The sequence below is a fragment of the Pantherophis guttatus genome, chromosome 1 (genome assembly GCF_059756535.1).
Source record: "Pantherophis guttatus breed Tessera chromosome 1, ASM5975653v1, whole genome shotgun sequence".
Taxonomy (NCBI): Eukaryota; Metazoa; Chordata; class Lepidosauria; order Squamata; family Colubridae; genus Pantherophis; species Pantherophis guttatus.
This window is the reverse complement of record NC_142063.1, coordinates 53,632,555-53,652,600: the sequence shown is the minus strand read 5'-3', so window position 1 is coordinate 53,652,600 and position 20,046 is coordinate 53,632,555. Positions and strand designations below refer to the sequence as shown.

Below are 20,046 nucleotides of genomic sequence, written 5' to 3'. Positions count from 1 at the left end.
GTTATGGGGAAATAATTAGAAAAGAAGAGTTAGGGTAGAGGAGAAATAGGATGGTACATCAGGAAATGAATAGCACTTCTATCACAGAAATGAAATACACACACCAGCTAAAGCAGCAAATGGGCTTTCAAATACAGTTAATGTTTGTCATTTCATAAACAAGTGTATTCCACACATGTCAACTCCTGAGCATCTGTGGACCTCAGAATCACAAGCTGACAAAATAATAAGAAGATGAATAAACCAATAAAAAGCATATCATTTCCTGTCATTCCAGTATTATGCATCCATGTTCTCACAAATATTATGAATGTTATGCTACATTCCTTGTCTTCAAAAGAAATATCACCACCGCTTCACAGATGAAATAGACTCCACTGAAGATTCTGACACCATCATTACATTCTAGAATACATGGCATCCTCTGATAATTTCTGACATCCTTCAAAGTAATTTGGCCTGGCCTGTTTGGAGGGAAATGTATGTGTGTGTATGTGTGTGTTACACAAAAGAATATATATGTCTTACAATGATACTGCAATAACTAAATAAATGCCAAGGTGGGACTGTAAACTGATTTTTATAGGCAAAATTTCAGGCATGAAGATAAAGCATGATAATAGGCAAACAACTGTTTCTATTTTATTTAGAAAATTAGCCATGTGTTATCATCAAAACTATATAGTTTTAAATATTAAGTAATATGTCAAGATATAATTCTACATTAGCTGAAAATATTTATATTAATACTTTCCAAACGAATGGTTGCATCAGTGTTTTCCAGCAAAAGGAACCAAAAGACTTTGAGCACCTCTCAAAGTCTAACTAATTTGTTTGGCAAGAAGCTTTTGTAAGAGTTATCTTTTCATGATCTGCAAAAGAGAAGCAGGTCTTTCTTAATCCTAGAATGATTCCAATGGTGTTTGTGGAATAATTCAGTGTAGAACTATATTTCCAAGTTTATATGCCTAGCTCAAAAGTTTGGTAAAAGGATCTCAAGCCAATATTGTCATGTAATGCTCTTCCCCTACTGTAAAGAAAAGCACATTGCCTCTTTATATAGTAAGCCCAGAGTTGACCTCCATGGATTTTTTTTTCTATGAGTCAATTTACCGCTGGAGAAAGAACAGAAAAAAAGGAAGAATGCTGCACTATTTTAAATGCTCCCTCCCTACTCCAAAAATTAAGAAATTGATACTTACTTTCAAAGCAGGCACTAGACTAGATCAAGAACTAGAAAGGTAGTTTTAATTAAAACTCAGAAAGGTAGGTTGTCTTATCAGGTACCCATGCTTGGTTGTGTGCCATCAAGACACTGTCAACTCTTAACACCACATAGACTGATTTTCTCCATGATGATCTGTCCCTATTCTGATTGTTCAGGTCTTCCATTGTTACTGTAACTGAATCCACCCACCTGGCTGTTGATCATTCTTGTCTTCTCTTCCCTTCCGTAGGCACCCATAGAGTTGTAAGACAGTGCCTTGGGAAGAAGAGAAGATATGAGAACCTAGCAATTGACAAAAGTTGATGTTATGGGATGGATCTCTTCAGCTAGAAATCAGGACAAAGTCCAAACATTCTCCTAAGCGTTTACTTGCATCAATTATAATTCCACTTCAAGATTTTATTTTTGCACAGAAGGAACTGGCTGTACTTACTGGTTTTTAAATTGTAACTTGAGACTAAGCATTTGAAAAGCCCAACTTTTTTCCAGCCCCATTGTATAGTGTATAGAAGAATTATTAATGTATAGAAAGAATTCCACTTTTTTGGGGTGGAGGGGAACTGTACTGCTTATATAATCCCAAAGAAATGCCCACAATTTACAGAAAGAATTTCTGTAACCTTTCTTTACTAAAAAAAAAAAAAAAAAAACTGGCTAGCCTTTGTATGCTTAAAAAATCTTTACATTTGATCTTTATAAACAGAGAAAATAAAGAGCTTTTGAAAATCATGCATTCAGCTCAGAGATTTAAAAAATCTTTAAAACCCTTTTTTTTATTAAAAATGACAATGTATTTTGCTTTTTAAGGCTAACCTTTTATCAATGCTATACTCAGTACTAACTGTACAATGTTTGCATCTCTGTTCAGTTACTGTTACTATAACACTGTATACTTTTTTTTCTATTTGTCCATTGTCTTGTTTAAAAAATGATTGATTAAAAAAGTGCTTAAAGGCAAGAAAGCCACTGCAATCAACATACAATTGGAACTCCAGATTTCTTCACTTTCCTTACCTGCAAACAGTCTAGAGTTATGCAAAATTTCATTTTGAATCATTTCATCTTCACAAAATTTCCCAATTTGAACGTTAATCTGTTCTTTTTTTAAAAAAAATACAAATCTGGTTGTTTTGAGAATTCTGAAAATATTTTTAAGGTCAAAAGAACTGTTTAGAGCTCGAATCAGTTCCAAATTACTCAAAACAGCCTATTTCACACGGGGTGAGGAGAATTTTGGTACTTAAAATAGTTTGGAATGAAATGTTTTACACGCCACTCACTACACGTGGACCTGCTATGCTGAATTCTAGAGCACACTGCCACACACAGAGACAGGGAATGCAAAAGTAAGCAACAGACAGAAAGAAAGCTGTCGAGATTACTCTGAAATACATCAAGCTGAAAAAGCTGAGCATGCTCTTTCATCAAAGCTGTTTCTGACACGGAACAGCAAAGCGCTCCAAGCATCTTGATCAGAGATTATTCCACCTTTCTGGGAACATTCCAGCCGCAGCTCATGGCTTTGACCACAGTGCTATACAGCTTTATCCAGGCTTCACGCACATTCATCTTGAAGGCAGGACCGTGGCATTTCTCCAGCATATAGAGCAAGGAGTCTCCTACAGCCTACAAATCATAAAGAAGATTACAGAGTTAGTATTCAAACAGCAGACTTCTCAAGGCAAATATAATTTATTAATATTAGAAAGAGATGATGATCTACCACAGAAATATGGTGACATTTCTTAAAAAGAAATGTCACCTTCCTTCCACCTGCTACTAATTTGACTTTTCTTGTTGCTACCCATCACTGAAAAGTAATGCCCAATCTATAAATATAAAAGACAACTTAACTAACTATACTCATACAAATAAACTGAGTTTTGTTGCCAAATGTATTAGTGATTGTATTTTGAAGAGGGGGAACAGTGTGAGTTTCATAAATGTTTACTACCGGTTCTGTGGGCGTGGCTTGGTGGGCATGGAATGGCTTGGTGGGTGTGCCAGGGGAAGGATACTGTAAAATCTCCATTCCCACCCCACTCCAGGGGAAGGATACTATAAAAACTCCATTTCTTCCCGATCAGCTGCAACTCGGGAGGCAGAGAATAGATGGGAGCAGGGCCAGGCAGAGGTGGTATTTACCGGTTCTCCGAACTACTCAAAATTTCTGCTACCGATTCTCCAGAACTGGTCAGAACCTGCTGAAACCCACCTCTGAGGGGGAACTACATTAGGACGGTTATCCCACTGCCCTGCACAACCTGAAAATTTTTAGCACCTAAACAGAGATGTATTTATTAAACTACAACTGCAAACATAACAATAATTGAAAAGCAAATCCACTCTTTATCTCCAAATATGAAATAAAAGGCACATTCCCAGATTTTATCTGTTAGCTGTAACTTATGGATAGAAGATCCCACCTACACCCCATTTATGTATTGGTTCCTTCCTTAGCTAGTTTTTTTGTTAATAGTTTAAATGTCTTAAAGTTCTAATTGTTTTATATTCCTGTTTTATGAAGTTGTAAACCACTAGAGTCGCTCAACAGTGAGATCAGTGATATATGAATTTTATAAAGAATTAGAATAGAATAGAATAGAATAGAATAGAATAGAATAGAATAGAATAGAATAGAATAGAATAGAATAGAATAGAATAGAATAACAAAATATCATCCCTCTTAGCAACAGCAGTTCTGATAATCCCAGTTGTGATCATTAGGCAAGAACTGCACTGTCCTTAGGCAAGAATCTCATGCTTTTTCTGATCTGCACACTTGTCTCCACATCAACTCCCCCCACCTTCCTATCTCCTCCCCATCTTGCCCATTTAGTCACCCAGCACTCCACCTACCCCTGCCAGCTTCACTGCTCCCAACTGATCTTCATGGTCTTCTTCCTCCCACCTGGTTGAGGCAGCTCCTTGTCCTTGAGAGCCTTAACCAGTCACACCTCATTAGCAGCAGGAGGAAGAGGTGGCAAAGATCAGTTGAGGGTGAACGTGGGATGACAGGGGTAGATGGCAGCATGCAAGATAGCCAAAAGGATAGTGTTGGGGGGAAAAATAGGTAGGTAGGAGGAATTGAAGTGCATGTTGTAGCTGTAAATGCAGATGGGCTGCCAAGAATCTGAAAGTTAATGACATAATTCCATGGATGTTGCAACGGAACATAACTTTGAGGATTAGTTGTAACTACTATTTGTCCAGCGCTGCTGTAACTTCAAACACTTGCTCAGTGAATGTTAACTGAGTGAGAACTGTCTGTAATGTGGAATGGGACAATGAGTTGGCCACAGCCAACTCACCAGACCATCTCCCCTTAGTCAACTCACCATGGAAAATTTCATGCAGGATAACTCAACAGAATGTTACCTACCACTGTTTCTTCAACATTATTTCCATTTTTGTCAATGGAAACACTGGTGAATAATATTTATTACTTTGGGTTATCCCGTGTGGAATTATCTGCAGCAAGTAGATCCTGGGGAGTTGTCCTGCAGCGAGTTTGCTGCGGCAACAAGCAAGGCACAGCATACCTGCTGTAAGTACTTACCTCAAAGGACTCAACCTTTACCCCAACTGCTTGGTGTTTCCTGCCAAGATTAGCGAGGTAGTCCTCCAGGCAGTGCAAATTGTCCAAATGAGTTACAGCTGCATCAATTACCAGCATTACCTACCAAGGAGAAAAGATACTACAATAAAAAAACAGAAATCTGCAATTCTATTTTGGATGACTGTGTCCTTTTCTAAAAAGCCTTCTGCAAACATTACAAGCAAAGGTTTCTGCTACTATTCACCACTGTGCAAAGACCAGCACCACCGGGACAAAAGCATATTTGAAAGAAATCTGTGACCTTCCTACTGATATTTCCTTTCTCCTTCAATTATTTATTTATTATAGTATTTGTTGAATTTATATCCTGTCACCATTTCACAATTCTTGGTGGGTTACATGATATGTAAAAAAAAAAAAAAAAAACATCCGGGATTTGATTTTTAAAAAATATTCAAATCAAGAATTTAATGACCAAAATACAGCAGAACAATAGATGGTCACTTTTCTGGCCATTCCTCACAATAGTCAGAATGAGCAGGAGTCCAAAATACATGTGACAGAAGACAATCTAGACACCTATTCCTATCCAGCTCTTCAGGGTTCACAAACTAGGAGTGCCAGATAATATGCAATATGGCTTAGACAAAAGATTATTACCAAGTCTATCTGTAGATGTAGAAAATGTTTTTATATTGGAATAATAATTGAATTGCATACAGATCACTAACAGAACATACAAATACCGTCTGTCTCTACATGTTCAAAAAAACATGTAGATACACTGATGGTATCTTAACAGAATGCCAGAATAACAGCAAAATAACAGAATAACAGACCTTGGAGGTCATCTAGTCCAGCCCCCTGCTCAAGCAGGAAACCCTATATCATTTTACACAAATGGGTGTCCAATCTCTTCTTATAAATTTCCAGTGTTGAAGCACCCACAATTTCTGAAGGCAAGACATTCCACTGATTAATTGTTCTAACTGTCAGGAAATTTCTCCTCAGTTCTAGATTGTTTCTCTCCTTGATTAGTTTCCATTCATTGCTTCTCACCCTACCTTCAGGTGCTTTGGAGAATAGACAGCCCCCCCCCCTTCTTTGTGGCAGCCTCTTAGAAATTGGAACATTGCTATCATGTCCTTTGTTTCATTAAACTAGATATACTCAATTCCTGAAGCCGTTCTTCATATGTTTTAGCCTCCAGTCCCCTAATCATCATTGTTGCTCTTCTCTGCACTATTCTAGAGTCTCAACATCTTTCTTCTATCACGGCGACCAAATTGGATGCAATATTCCAAGTGTGGTCTTACCAAGGCATTATAAAGTGGTATTAACACTTCACATAATCTTGATTCTATCCCTCTGTTAATGCAACCTAGAATTGCGTCGGCTTTTTTGGCAGTTACAGCACACAGCTGGCTCATATTTAAGTTATCCACGCATATTCCAGTTATTATACAAGCAGTTCTGACTCATGGATAGCCATAAGTTATCTCATAGAGATGCTATCAAATTAATTTATTATACTTTTACCTTCTTGCCATTCTTCTTGAGTGTTTTTTCTTTCTCAAAACAAAAACTAAACAAAAAAGACAAGGTTTTTTCCTATGTATCCATGAAGAAATACCTTGATCAGAGCACTTTGTAGGCAGTTTCAAAAGGAAAAGGCCAAAATGGCTGCAGTGATAATAGTTCCCTTCAGGAGGATCATCTTCTCTAGGTAGAGTCTGCCCACTTTTGCAGTCAGGCCAAGAGGAAAGGCTCCAGGTGCCTAACACTCTGAGAAATGGGAGTGAAAGAGGCAAGTGCATGGAGGCTGATCTTCCATCATGATATCCTTCTGGCTCAAGGAAATGGGAGTAGGAAGCACTGTGTAACAGTGATTCTCCTCCTTTCTTCAAGGCCAATTCCAGTTTGTGTTGGAGCAGGAAATATTGAAGCTGAGGCTCCTGTTTGTGGGTTGCCTCTAGACTGCACCTTTGTGCCATTCCTCTTTAATATCTACATGAAGCCACTAGGCAAGACCATCTGTCATCATAAGGTGTGGTATCATCAGTATGCTGGTCATACCCAATTGTACATCTACTCTACCCTAAGCCAACTAAGTAATGCCTCCATGTTACATAGCTGCTCCATGAGTTGTCCTAACTCCCACCAGACTTTCAGATACAACTTATCTATAAAGCCATGCATATGTCATAGGGCAAGTAGGGTTACTGCCTTTTTCCTATGGTTTCTGCTCACTTGCCTGTTCTACCAGGATGGACATCCTCTGGCTCTCTTCCAAAAACAATGTCATCTTGCTTAACCCAGGAGTTGTGTATTCTGTCCAGAGGCCTGCCTCGTGGAACAGCATCCCCTGAACATCTGGGTAGCCCTAAGACTTTCATAATACTCTGAAGACATGATTCTTGCCCCAAACTTCGGTTAGGAAGTTAGGCAAGCTCTGCTGTAGATGTGGTTTTATGAATGGGATACTGTACATTGTTTATCTTGAACATTATAGGTCATAACCTTTGGGTTTAATGCTGTAATATGGGCAGTCATATAAATTATTTAAATAAATAACTTCAATAAGTTATTATAGTTTACAGAGGATTAGGTGAAATGTCTTCATAAAGCCACCATGGGCATGATAAAAAGATTTATATTGAAATACTTATTTGTCACAATGTCACATGTTTAAAATCCTCATCTTTTTTTAGAAAATGAGAAGCTAAATGGATGACAAGAATACCCAGATTTTATGCTCCTGGGTTCTACAGTTTGGAGTTATGAATTTATTCTGATCCACTATAAATAACCATTACAATTATCCGATCCTCCTTTACACTAGCTGTATACCTGCTAACACAAACTTTACCAGTTGGGATAATTTATTTAATAAACCCTCACCTTTCTAATGTGTTCCAGGAACTCAGGTGATGAGAGGCATTCTTGAGGAGTAGAGAACTTCTTGCAATTGTACTTGAAAAGGGGCAAAAGGTCTGGATCCAAATCAAAAAGCCTAAAATATAAGGAAGGACATCCACCTGTTAATTATTTGGTCTCCATGCAAATTAGGTGGTAAGACTTCAGTCTCACTGTTTGAGCTCAGCTCAACAATTGCTCTCTTCCATCTCATGGGCTTTCCATGGACTTCTTCTGGGAAAAAAACTCACTCACAAAAGACAAGAAAACCAGAAATTCAACCTCAAAAGGAAATAAGAACAGGGGCCCACCACTCATCTTTCTTCCTCACCCACTAGTTTGTTCAGGGAAGCAAACCAACTCAAAAGAAGGTAAAGCTTCCCCTTCAACTTTCAGTATAACTTTAATCTGTGACATCATAACAGACTTCGTTCTCTGAAAGTATGTCAAGCTGGGCTGGATTTTTGGGCAATACATTTCCTTTATGCTAAGGCACAATGACTTTAGATGCATTCCTTTCTCCTTCCTCAAGTCAACCTAAACTTGAAGAAGACAGTGCACCATTTACATTCTTCCCTATCCTTGTCCTGACTCCTGTCTGCTATTTACTTATTCAGCAATATTTACATAGTTACACATAAGCGAGTTTACAACAAAGCAAAAACAATATATGTAAACAATATGCAGTATATTAGAAAACAGAGAAGGGAATGAATTCCTAATGTAGCTCACCTCTCTTGTTACCAGATCGAGACTTCATTTGTAGTGTTACATGCTTGAGCATATCAGGAAAAGGATGTTAAATATAAAGTATATTTCATATAGAGAGATCATATCATCAAATGATAAAGCTCTAGAGGCAAAAATCCCTGAAAATCATAATATTTATTCATTCAAAGAGCTCTTTTTAATTCTGTCTCTCACCAAATGGAAATGAATTCTTCCATTTCATAGAATCATAGGATTGGAAGAGACTTCTAGTCCAACCCTCTGCCCAAGGCAAAAGTCTTATACCATCCTAGCCAAATGGTTGTCTGGTCTATTTTTGAAAACCTCCAGTGATGGAGCATCCACAACCCAGGAGGCAAGCTATTCCATTGATTAATTCTTCTTACTGTCAGAACATCTCTCCTTATTTTCTTTGACAAGATCTCTTTACTTCTTGTCCTGCCCTTTGGTGCTCTAAAAAATAAATCAATCCCTTCTTCTTTGTGACAGTCTCTCAGATATTGAAAGCCAGTTATCATGTTCCTCCGATGCTTCTCTTCAATAGGCTAGACATACGTATGTCCCACAACTGTTCATTAAATGATTTAGCCTCCAAATCCTTTATCGTCTGTGTTGGTTCTCTCTGCACACTTTACAGTGTCTCAACATCTTTTTTGTGGTAACCAAAAGTGGATGTAATACCGGTATTTCAAGTATGGTCTCACCAGCATGGTGTAAAGCCATACTATCACTTCTCGTTGTCTTGAAACTATCACTGTGTGGTTGCAGTATAGGACTGCATTGGGTTTTTGGCAGCTACAGCACACTGCTGGCTTATATTTAAATTGTGGTCCATTTATATACCTAGATCCCTCTCACAGTTACTACTATTCAGCCAGATACCACCTATTTTATACCTATAGATTTGGTTTTTCCTGCCTAAGTGCAGGATCTTAATTTTCTCACTGCTTATCTTAAGGCCCAATGCTCAAGTCTGTCAAGATCTTTTGGGATGTTAAACATATCTTCCAAAATATCAACTATTCGCCAGTTTGGTGTTGTCTGCAAATTTGATGAGTTCCCCTTCTATCCCCATTTGTGAAGATGTTGAAGGGTACTGGGCCTAAGACAGGACCTTGGGGTACTTCACTGCATACTTCCCTCTGTTTAAATGTAGTTCCATTGAGGACCACCCACTAAGTTCACTTAGACAGTTTGTGAATCCATTTAGTGGTGGTAGTGTCTATCTCATATTGATATGGATCTGCTTTCTCCCTGTTGCCTGTCACCTTCTTGCCATCCATTCCCTTTAGTGGGCCTATCTTTTCCTTCATTTTCTTCTTGTTCCTTATATACTGAAGGAAACTTTTCTTATTATTTTTGGCATTGGTTGCTAATTTTAGTTCATTCTGGGCCTTGGTTTTCATGACTCCCTTCTTGCAGATTTGGGCTGCTTCTTGGTATTCCGTTAGTTATATGTCCCTCTTTCCATTTTTTATATCTGACCTTTTCATCCCTCAATTTGTCCCTCTTTATGCAACCATGCTGGTCTTGTTTGGTGTCTTTTTTCTTTCTCCATGGTATTGTTTTTGCTTGGGCCTTCATTATTTCATATTTCAAGGTTTCCCAAGTGTCTTGAACTGTTTTTCCATTTAGGATAGCTGTCCATGGAATTGTTCCTAGTTTCTCTCTTAGCTTATTGAAGTCAGCTCTCTTAAAGTCTAAAACACTAGTCTGACTTTGTTCAGTTACCTGTGGTTGCATTATGATGAATTCAAGTATGCCATGGTCACTCTCTCCCCTGCAAATCCCCATAACTTCTACTCCCTCAACCATTTCATCCCTTTGCATATCTCATCTGCATACTTCAAAGTCAATGTGGATGTTAAAAAATACCCTGGAATAGGCCCTGGAGATGATACAAGGAGCTCCTGTACTGGGGAGATGAACATGAAAAAGTCCCCAAATGCAAGTAGAAATCTATTAATGACATTGGATGAAAAACTTATCCTCCTCCTCCTTCTTTTCTTCTTCTCCTTCTTCTTCTCCTTCTGCTATATCCATCTGCATCCCTACTTCCAAAACGATCCTGAAATGCCCAATATCTGCAACAGAGCACTTTAAGGATCATCTTCAAAATGTGTGGAGGATGTTTCCTTTTTCATTCTATGAAATAGCCTCAGATTCTCATTAGCTTTTTATTGTCAGGTTGGATTTTACACATGCATGTCATCCACAGTGGCCTTCTAATCCTGTCTCCCTCTCTAGTTATTCAGCCTCTAAATAGATAAATTAACTAATCTCCCAAGAACATTCTTCCTGTTTACATAGCAGGCATCCCTCCTAGTTATTGAGGGTGTACAAGAAACTACAAGATCAGTATACAGTTATTATATACATAGTTAAATAAATTGGCACAAAGTCAAATAAACTGGCACAAAGAAATTAACACCTTTGATGAGTGAGCTGCATTAGATACCAGCTTACCTCTGAGTCCAATTCAAGGTGTTGATTATGGCCTTTAAAGCCCTATAAGGTTATGGTCTTTAAAGTCCTACAAGGTATTACCTATGGAAATGTCTTCAATCCATTACCTCAGCCCCGTAATGGTGAACCTTTGACATTCGTGCCACAGATGGCACACGTAGCCATATCGATGGGCACGCGAGCTCAGCTCCGGCACTGGCCAGCTGATTTTCAGGCCTTCTGGGCCCACCAGAAGTAGGGAAAAAGGCTGTTTCCCACCTCCAGAGGACCTCAGGGAGTGGTGAGGAAGGCCCATTTTTTGCTGTCCCCAGACTCCAGGCCTTTTTCGCAAAAAACAGGCCTTCCGGTCCCACCGGAAGTTGGCAAACAGGCCGTTTCTGGCCTCCGGGGGGCTGGGGAAGGCCTTTTTCGCCCTCCCCAGACTCCTAGAAAGGCTCTGGAATCTGGGGAGAGAGAAAAATGGGCCTTCCGGTCCCACTGGAAGTTGGCAAATGGGCCATTTTTGGCCTCCGGAGGGCCTCTGAGGGGGGGAAGGCCATTTTTGCCCTCCTCAGACTCCTAGAAAGGTTCTGGAGCCTGGGGAGAAAGAAAAACGGGCCTACCGGGCCCTCACGTGCCAGGAGCAAGGGGAGCGGGGGGGCTCGCACGCACATGCATGGGGGCAGGGTGCATAGAATTATGGGTGTGGGCACATGCACATGGGGGGCCCCCACTCCCCCCACTCCTGGCACATGATGGCAAAAAAGTTAGCCCTCACTGCCTTAGCCCATCCCAATAACTTTTCTGGAAGTTTTATTTTATTCATCTTAATTGGGGAGAGGGTCAGTGTTGACTCTTGGCTACTGCCTGGAGCAGTCCCTGCAGTTGTCTTGGAAAGATTTCAGAAGTGCCATTGCCTCCTTTTTAGGGCTGAGAGGGAGTAGCCCAAGGTCACCCAGTTGGTTTTGTGCCTAAGGCCTAAGGCAACATTAGAATTTACAGTCTCCCAGTTTTAGCTTGGTGCCTTAACCACTATATAAAACTTGTACCTTAACTACTATATATCATTCTCTCTTCAAGGTACTAACGGAAAACTGGAAATCATTAATGAGCAAAAATGGCAAGAAGGTGATGAGTAGCAGAATGAAAGTGGAACTGATTAACTCTTTTTTAGTATCTTTTACACAAAAAGAGAAAAAAACCAGTCCAACTGATCAAAAACAGCATAAAATGCAGAATAGGAATGCAAGTCAAAACAAGCAAGAAAATATCCCAAAGATGCTTTTCCAAGAGGCAACTGGACTTGTTTTTTTCCTTGAAAAGATTTCACTTCTCATGGAAGAAGTTCTGACTGAATGGTGGGGAATGGAAGGATTAATATTTTTTACAGTCATCTGATCGTTAGCACTCTGCTCTGAGGGTCAGTGTTAGTTCTCTGAGACTCATTGAGGCCACTTGGGGTTTTTTGTCAGGGGTGAAATTTACTTACCTTCGCTACCGGTTTGCAAATGTGAGTGTGCGCTTGTGCGTGCCTTCTCCACGCATGCGCAGAGCCTTCTGCATATGCGCAGAGGGTCAAAAATGAGACGTGATGACGTCAGGGCAGGTGGCGCTACCGGTACGCCCAAGCCGGATAGAACTGCCTCAATTTCACCACTGGTTTATGTGTATCCTCAGAGTCACCTGAATCAGAGTGCAAAAGGAACCTTCTTGGGACCCCTGAAAAGACTGTCTTGTAGATAGCAAATAGGTGATGTCATATCCCTCCCCTTCTGTTGACAGACTGTTCTTCAATTTTAACATAGATGGCCTCTTTGATCTATGTTGTGGCTTTCAGAAGTTGTGGGTGCTTCATGTTTGGAGGTTTTTAAGATGAGATTGGACAACCACTTGTCTAAAATGGTATAGGGTCTCCAGCTTGAAGAGAGGGTTGGACTAGAAGACCTCCAAAGTCCCTTTCAACTCTGTTATTCGGTTAAATCAGGTGGCCAACTTATAACTCATAGTCCTCTTCTGTGGCACCCACTGGACTCACACAGTGGCTCGGAGCAGTCTTTGTAGAGGATTTTGGTAATTTAAAGATGTTTTAAATTTTAAAGCTCCCACTTTATCCCTTAAAAATTATTTATCACCCCAAATTGGTCTGATCTTTCCTGATCTTTGGGGTTTTTAAAGAGGCTTAAAGCATTCAGCTGGCCCCCTAATATCTTTGATACCGCCAAAACTAAAAATTTGGGCCCAGGGCTACAGAACATACCATGTTGTTACAAACATGTAACAACTCTACCACAAGAAAGTTTCTTCCTGTGCTCTAGATCATATTGCAATCTTACTTTCAATATTTCCACGTCTATTATCACTAATCATGGAAGCTGGAGCTGGAGCTGCATCTGTAAGGCCTGAAAACTCCCAAGATCCTTTTTTGTGCATTCATTGTCAGTTCAGGTCATTTTGATATAGAAATGCTTAGATTTTAGAAGCTAACACGTATCTCTCTACACTTATTTACCCTTAACTTGATTTATGTTTTGAGACTTATTTACCCCCCTTGATGCAATGCCCTTAGACCACTCCCCAATCCCTTTTTGATTTTACCACATTGAAAGATGGGTTAATGCATTTATTAAAGGACAATAGATTAAATCAAAGTCAGTAAACCACTTCTGCTCATTTAAAATCTTTTTACTGAATGTTGAAATCAACCTCAATGTTTTACATTTCCAGAGGTCACATCCCACTTGCTTCTTCCTGTTTTCTACTTCTTAGCCTTCGGGTTACAAAATGTGACAGCGTTGTTCGGCTTGCTCCCTTGTATGCACCATTTCCTCTGCTGGAGAACTGGTTCTGGAATTAATTGTGCTTGCCCCCAAGGCTCAGGCCTGGCATCAGTTCGTGTGATTGACATGTCACAAACAATTAGAAACATCGCCAATATACTTTGCAGTGCTATGCAAATGTGGAGGGGCTTGGGACTGCTCCCTCGAATTACAGAAGCCAGACTTGGTAGGAAGAAAAATCCAAAATACAAAGTAGAGCTTATAGAAACATATTCCATGCATATTTGTCTTGCTGGCTGTTGATATTGAATTTCATCAGATCTATAAAGTTTTCTTTTTATGGATGTTTACTCAAAAGCACATGCTGTTATCACTTAAAAGATAAAATATTGTTTAAAATCCCTCCTTCTCTGTCCAATATGCCTTAACACCTAAGCTTTCTATGAATTAGCTGTAATATTTAGTGCTACAAAAGAGACATTCCGAATACAATCAAGAGCATTTTGATATTTTATAGGCTCCATAAATACTCTGGGAAATTAAAAACAAGTTCCTCTTCTAAAACCTAACTTAATCTAAACCTTGGAGCATCTGAGAGAAATAAAATGGCTTTTCTGTATGACCCTGATCAATTTATATTAATCCTAGATTTCTGTACCCTTATTATAAAATGTTTTTGTCTTTCACTTTTTTCCATAAATTACACAAAAAGACATATACTTTTATCAATATTTAAGACAACAGATGTTTCTAGCAAAAATCAGTCCCCATCCTTTAAGATTAGAAACTGAAAAAGTCACTTAATTATATATAATTGCCTTGCTAGAAAAATGCTTCCACCAATATGAAATCCATATGTAAATGTGCTATATATTTTGATATTCATGGTTATTGCCCATGGTTTCCAGGATGTGTGGGCTGATTTATGCATTTGATGCACATTTGAAACATTAAGTGGAAAATATATTTCCATTAACCCCAGATGTATTGCCAGTTAAAAACGTTGGCTATGAAGCAGCATTTCACCCTTTAAAGAATTTCCTTACAGTGCTGATGAACAAAACCAAATTCTAACCATTCAGATGGTAGAAATGTGAAAAATAACAAATCATGATAGAGAAGACAGTCTGCTAAGCTGCTTCAGGTGCCAGGAGATAATAGAAATTGGTTTACCGGTAATTTGGATTTCTTTTCCAGATTGAGTTTTTTTGTAAGGATTTTTTAAAACTAGAATTTAACTACCTTGGAATGCAAAGATTGGTTGTATAATTTCATACTCACTGGATTATATTTGTCACTTTTAATGATATTTTGCAAGTTAAAGCTTTAAGATCATCTGTATATTGTACTCTCTATAGAATGTGTATCAATGCAACTCCAGTTTTGCCTTTTAAAAGAAACTTTTTAACAGCTTTATCATGTTCAGGTATGAAAGAATTCACTTGTATTTTTCATAGCTGTCTCCATCAGCTCTTACAGCACTAATAAGTGGAGTCGTTTAATTATTTTGAATATTTCAAGCTTTACAATATATTCTCAGCGTAGTTTAAATTGATTGTGTTTTTAAATCATTTATAATTTAAACTAATTTCCATCAGCTTTTATATCACTGATAAGTAGGGTAGATTCATTCTTTTAGATATTTCATAATTCATCAGCATTACCATTTACATGAAATGTGCATACATTTTGCCCATTTTTAGATTATAAGAAATCAAGTTCTGGCTTGGGTAATACACACACACACAATATTGAAGCAACAACTACCCTCCCATGCCTTGGAAATATATTGATTGCCTTTTGATGCAGTTTTTTTGGTTAGTTCCCGATATATTTTGCCTTTAAAAAAGAAACAAATGTAACAGCAATAACAAATGTGAAAGCAAAGGAAACAAAAGGATTAAAAAACAGGTCACACAAAAGCACAAAAAAGTCCTTATCATTTAAAGATCATAATACCTGAGCAATGACACAAAACATTAAAACATTTCTATCCAATATTTCGATCGAAAAATGTGCTTTCCAAGAGGTTAATTTATTACAAATTACTTCCCTGATATAACAAAAATATAAACAAAAATCTAATTAAAAGTTTATTTAAGACTCTTTGCTGTTTTTATCCTATGCTATTTCTCTAGGTCAGTAATGGCTAACCTTTTCCGGACCCAAAGTGTGCACACGCCTGAACCCCCAAAATGCAATGCATGCCCAGCCCCTGTGCATATGTCCCCCCCAGGCATGCACGTGTGGCCCCCTACATGCGCCCCTCCCCCACGCATGCACACACTCCCCCACGCATGCACGCACTCCCACACACACGCACGTGCTCCCATGCATGCGCACATGGCCCCCCGCACATGCCCCACCCCAGCGCATGTATGGCAGAGCCCCGAAAACCAGCTGGCTGATGGGAGGGGCGCATGCATGCGCAGCAGAGCTGAACTGGGGCGATGGCTCGCGTCCCATCAGAGAGGAAACTGCGTGCCACCTCTGGCACATGTGCCATAGGTTCGCCATCATGGCTAAATAAATAAATACATATATTTATTTTTCCAATGTTTTCTATAGTAAATTAGCAAATTCATAACAAAATAACTAAACTGAACTAATGTCTCATACAATTTATATGTCCTAAGGAAAACTGACAATAAAACTGCAGTACAGAGAATTATTGTGCTATTGAGAGATACAATGATACAATTATAATTACTTAAAATCAAGCTGGACACTGCCAGTTCTTCTGTAGAACCTACTCAGCCAAAACAGATTTCTTATCAAAGTACCTAACCCTATAAATTGTAGAATTTTAAATCCTTTTTTCACATACATTTTTCTTATGATAATGAGATTCAGTGAATACTTCCAAGATACCTAATACTGTCAAAACATGTTGTACTGCTGTTTGCCCAATCACTATTAGATCCCTCTCCCAGTATTCAAAAAACACAGACTTAAATAGTTGATAACAATTCTGTACATAACAATTACGTGACTGCCATCTAAAAAGGTATATTGCAAATCTTTAAATTTGAATGCATTTCTATGAGCAAGGCCAGGAAATGGTTTTTAGAACTCATTTCCAAAGTCCGGAAGAATCCTATTTCTTGTGATTAAGTTGGTTGTTTTGATTATAGATAGTTATCTGTTTTGGCAACAGTGTCCCTCCTAAAATTGCAAAATGCAATTAGAGTTTCAGGAAGAAGAGTGAATTACAGAAAGACTTCCTGGCTTGTTCATTAGTACGTTGCATTTTTATATGCTAATTTTTTCCTCTATTTTTTAGGATTTGACATTGAGCAATGCCTCATGAGTGTATCAAACTTCTCAAATTTAGTCTCCAGTGCACTGCTTCTTCACCTTCAGCACGGATTTCATATTTCAGCAGTTCTTTCTCTTCTGCCTGCTTATTAAAGGAACTGTTTTGGACAGGATAACCCTGTAGTGGGTGTGAGTTTCGTATTTTTTCAGTGGTAGGGAAGGTTTTATTCTGAAGCTTCTATTCTTTTTAGGGAACATTCCAAGAATCTCTATGCCAGTAATGATCCATTAAAGAATCAATAGAAATACTCCACAATCTTTTGTACATACACATACAGTGACACATGGGTTTTCATAAACAAAACCCATTTTTTAAAAACATATCTTTATATTGATTCACAAAAAAGAAAATCTAAAACTGATGTTTTGCACAATTTACTTGTTCATTTATTTCCTGCCTTTCCTCTAGGACCAAAAGTGGTACAACTATCACTCCATCCTCCCTTATTCCATCACCGCAACAACAATATCCCTGTGAGGTAGGCTGGACAGCGACTGGCTCAAAGTCACAAAATTAGCTCCCATGACGGAGGGCAAATTTAATCACTGAATCTTCTTATCAGAGACCAACACCTTTTCCAATAAATATCTGAGCTCCATTACTTTTTAGGTCTCTGGTAAGGCTATTTACTCAAGGAAAAAGGAGGGCTTAAAATGCTATTAGTTATTACACTTAATCAGTCCCAGAACAAAAGTACTATTCTTTACAAATGATGCAAGGACTATAGTATTAGAATCTCTTCAATTGACATACCAAGATTTTAAAAAATGCTCCGCTGGATGACCCCAAAGGCCTATCTGGTGAAGGGATCCATTTTCATCACAGATGCCAGCAGAAGTTCACAAATCATCCGCGTCTTTTATGCAACCCCCTACCCAAGTTTTCTCCTCCTACCCAAGTTTCCAGACACCGAAATTGAAATTTAGTCCACCTCTCCTGCTGGACATACTCCTGGAGCCTCACATCCTCCATAAATTTACCATTGGCATTTTTAAACCTGGGACAAATTGGTGAGTCCCTATATCTTGTGCTTGTACGTTCCTCAGTTTAAGAACACAGCATGGAAATGGAATCTCTTCTATCTTAAAGCTCTAAAGTGGTTAAAACCAGCTACCTCCTTTCTCTTAATCCTTACTCTTGAAGATTCGCTGTCATTTATATGAATTTAGCCAGAGTCCTCTCCACTGTGCACTCTCGCTCTAAAATCAAAGAAGCAAACACACAAATGCATGGGAGATGTGAGGAACAGTTTCTGTTTTTCCCCAGACTTTTTGTTTTGTTTTGCTAGCTTCCCATAGAGCAATAGAGAGTTATTGGAATGAGGACATAAGACACTCAAGAATCAAGACATGGGGAAAGCAGAAAAGGGAGCCTGCTCCCAGCTAGCTAAGAGATGAGAAGAGCAGCCGGGTTTCTAACCTTTGTCCAGCAACCGAAGCCCCATGCGGTGCTCCCAAACAGCCTTTATCCAGACACTACCTCTCCATTCTCATCCTCTCCAGCCAGCAGAGTCATTTATTAGAACTGATGATGATAGGAGCTGTTAATCCAGCACATCTGGAGGGCACTGAACAGGGAGCAGATGTTGCTTGAAAAGGCATTAGGAGCCGGAGGAGGGAGGGGTTACATTAAAGAAGAGAAATGGGAAGGGAACCAAAGTCACAAACAGAATTAACCCCAATCAGAGGCTGGGCAATCCACGAGGGTACTTTTCCGGCCGGAGGGAGCTTTGAATTAAGTTCGCTGAGGATGATGGGCTACTTCCGAGGTTTAAAATGCCCAGCCTCGAACCTGAAGCGGCGACCACAATCCACCCCCCCCCCCCCACACACACACCTTTTTCCCGTTCCAGCGCTCTCTCACCTGCGCCCTCCGGTCTGGCGACCTAACTTGCCTTACCTGGTGAACAGGACGACGCCGTGCTCCAAGGGGCTGTCGCCCACTTTCTGCCAGCTCTCCCGGATCAGCTCCTGATCCGCGCTGGAAAGTCCGTCGCGCTCCATTTTCCCCGAGACCGGGAGCAGCGCCGTTTCGGGAGAAAGCGCCACTCGCCGCCAAAAGGCTCTCGGGCTGCCCTCGGAGTAACAGGTGGCCCGGATCCGAATCCGAATCCCCGAGGAAAAACAAAAACAACAAAACAACAAAATCCACTTGCTGGGCTCGACGGAGCTTCGAGAGCCGTTTTTCTCTCCTTCACATCTCTGGAACGGCTTCGCTTCTTTCTTTTTCTTTTTCTTTTTCCCCCTTTTTTAGGGCGCCACTCCGTTGGGAGGAGGAGGAAAGTCTCCAACCCTGCCCAGAGAAGGAGCCCGAGCGCTCCGGGGAAACGCCATGTTGCTTCTCGGAGCCACCAAGGGGAGAGAGGATCCCAGATCCCGCGCCTCCTCGCCCGGCTCTTCCTGATTTCCGATCGGGAACGCGGCCCTGCCCTGCCCTGCCCTGCCCCCGTTTCGCCCGAACGGGCACAAGGACGCGAGCGGCTCTCCCCGACGGCAGCACCTTCCCAGCCTCCGGTGGTAACAACCTGGCCACGGGCGCTCTTAAAGGCACAGTGCCCTCTTTCAGTCCCCGTCGAAAACAACAGCCCACGAGATACGCCCGATCTCGTGGGGGTGGGTGGGGGGGGGGTTGTCTCTCTGCCCCTGATGCAGGAGTGAAATCCAGCACGTTCTGACAGGTTCTGGAGAACCGGTAGCGGAAATTCTGAGCAGTTCGGAGAACCTACAAATGCCACCTCTGAGTGGGGTTGGAATGGAGATTTTGCAATATCCTTCCCCCAGGAGTGGGAAAGGAATGGGGATTTTGCAGTATCCTTCCCCTGGAGTGGGGTGCGAATGGGGATTTTGCAATATCCTTCCCCTGCCACGCCCACCAAGCCACGCCCACAGAACCGGTAGTAAAAAAAATTGGATTTCACCACTGCCCTGATGTTGCCCTCATCCCGGATTAGAGGATGTCGCTTGATTAGAATATAGAATAACAAAATTGGAAAGGACCTTGGAGGTCTTCTAGTCCAACCCTCTGCTTAGGCAGGAAACCCTACACCACTTCAGATAAATGGTTATCCAACGGC

The 20,046-nt window shown here is 40.2% G+C and overlaps 1 protein-coding gene across 1 annotated transcript; it reads right to left on the bottom strand.

The window, feature by feature from the left end:
* Nucleotides 1-563: 563 nt before the first annotated feature.
* Nucleotides 564-19,756, bottom strand: NGB (neuroglobin). The gene is made up of 4 exons (XM_034418205.3): nucleotides 18,873-19,756; nucleotides 7,689-7,800; nucleotides 4,788-4,907; nucleotides 564-2,854 (listed from the first exon to the last, which is right to left on the bottom strand). Exons 1-4 carry the CDS (start codon nucleotides 18,974-18,976, stop codon nucleotides 2,708-2,710), a joined length of 483 nt encoding a protein of 160 aa, XP_034274096.1. The 5' UTR covers nucleotides 18,977-19,756; the 3' UTR covers nucleotides 564-2,707.
* Nucleotides 19,757-20,046: the final 290 nt, after the last annotated feature.

Bases quoted from the DNA above. Each gene is read 5' to 3' on its own strand.
- NGB (XM_034418205.3), bottom strand. From the start codon at position 18,976: ATGGAGCGCGACGGACTTTCCAGCGCGGATCAGGAGCTGATCCGGGAG. The intron at 7,801-18,872 runs GTAAGGCAAGTT...CTTATATTTTAG, and splicing joins GGCGTCGTCCTGTTCACCAG to GCTTTTTGATTTGGATCCAG. The intron at 2,855-4,787 runs GTAAGTACTTAC...TATGATTTGTAG, and splicing joins TAAAGGTTGAGTCCTTTGAG to GCTGTAGGAGACTCCTTGCT.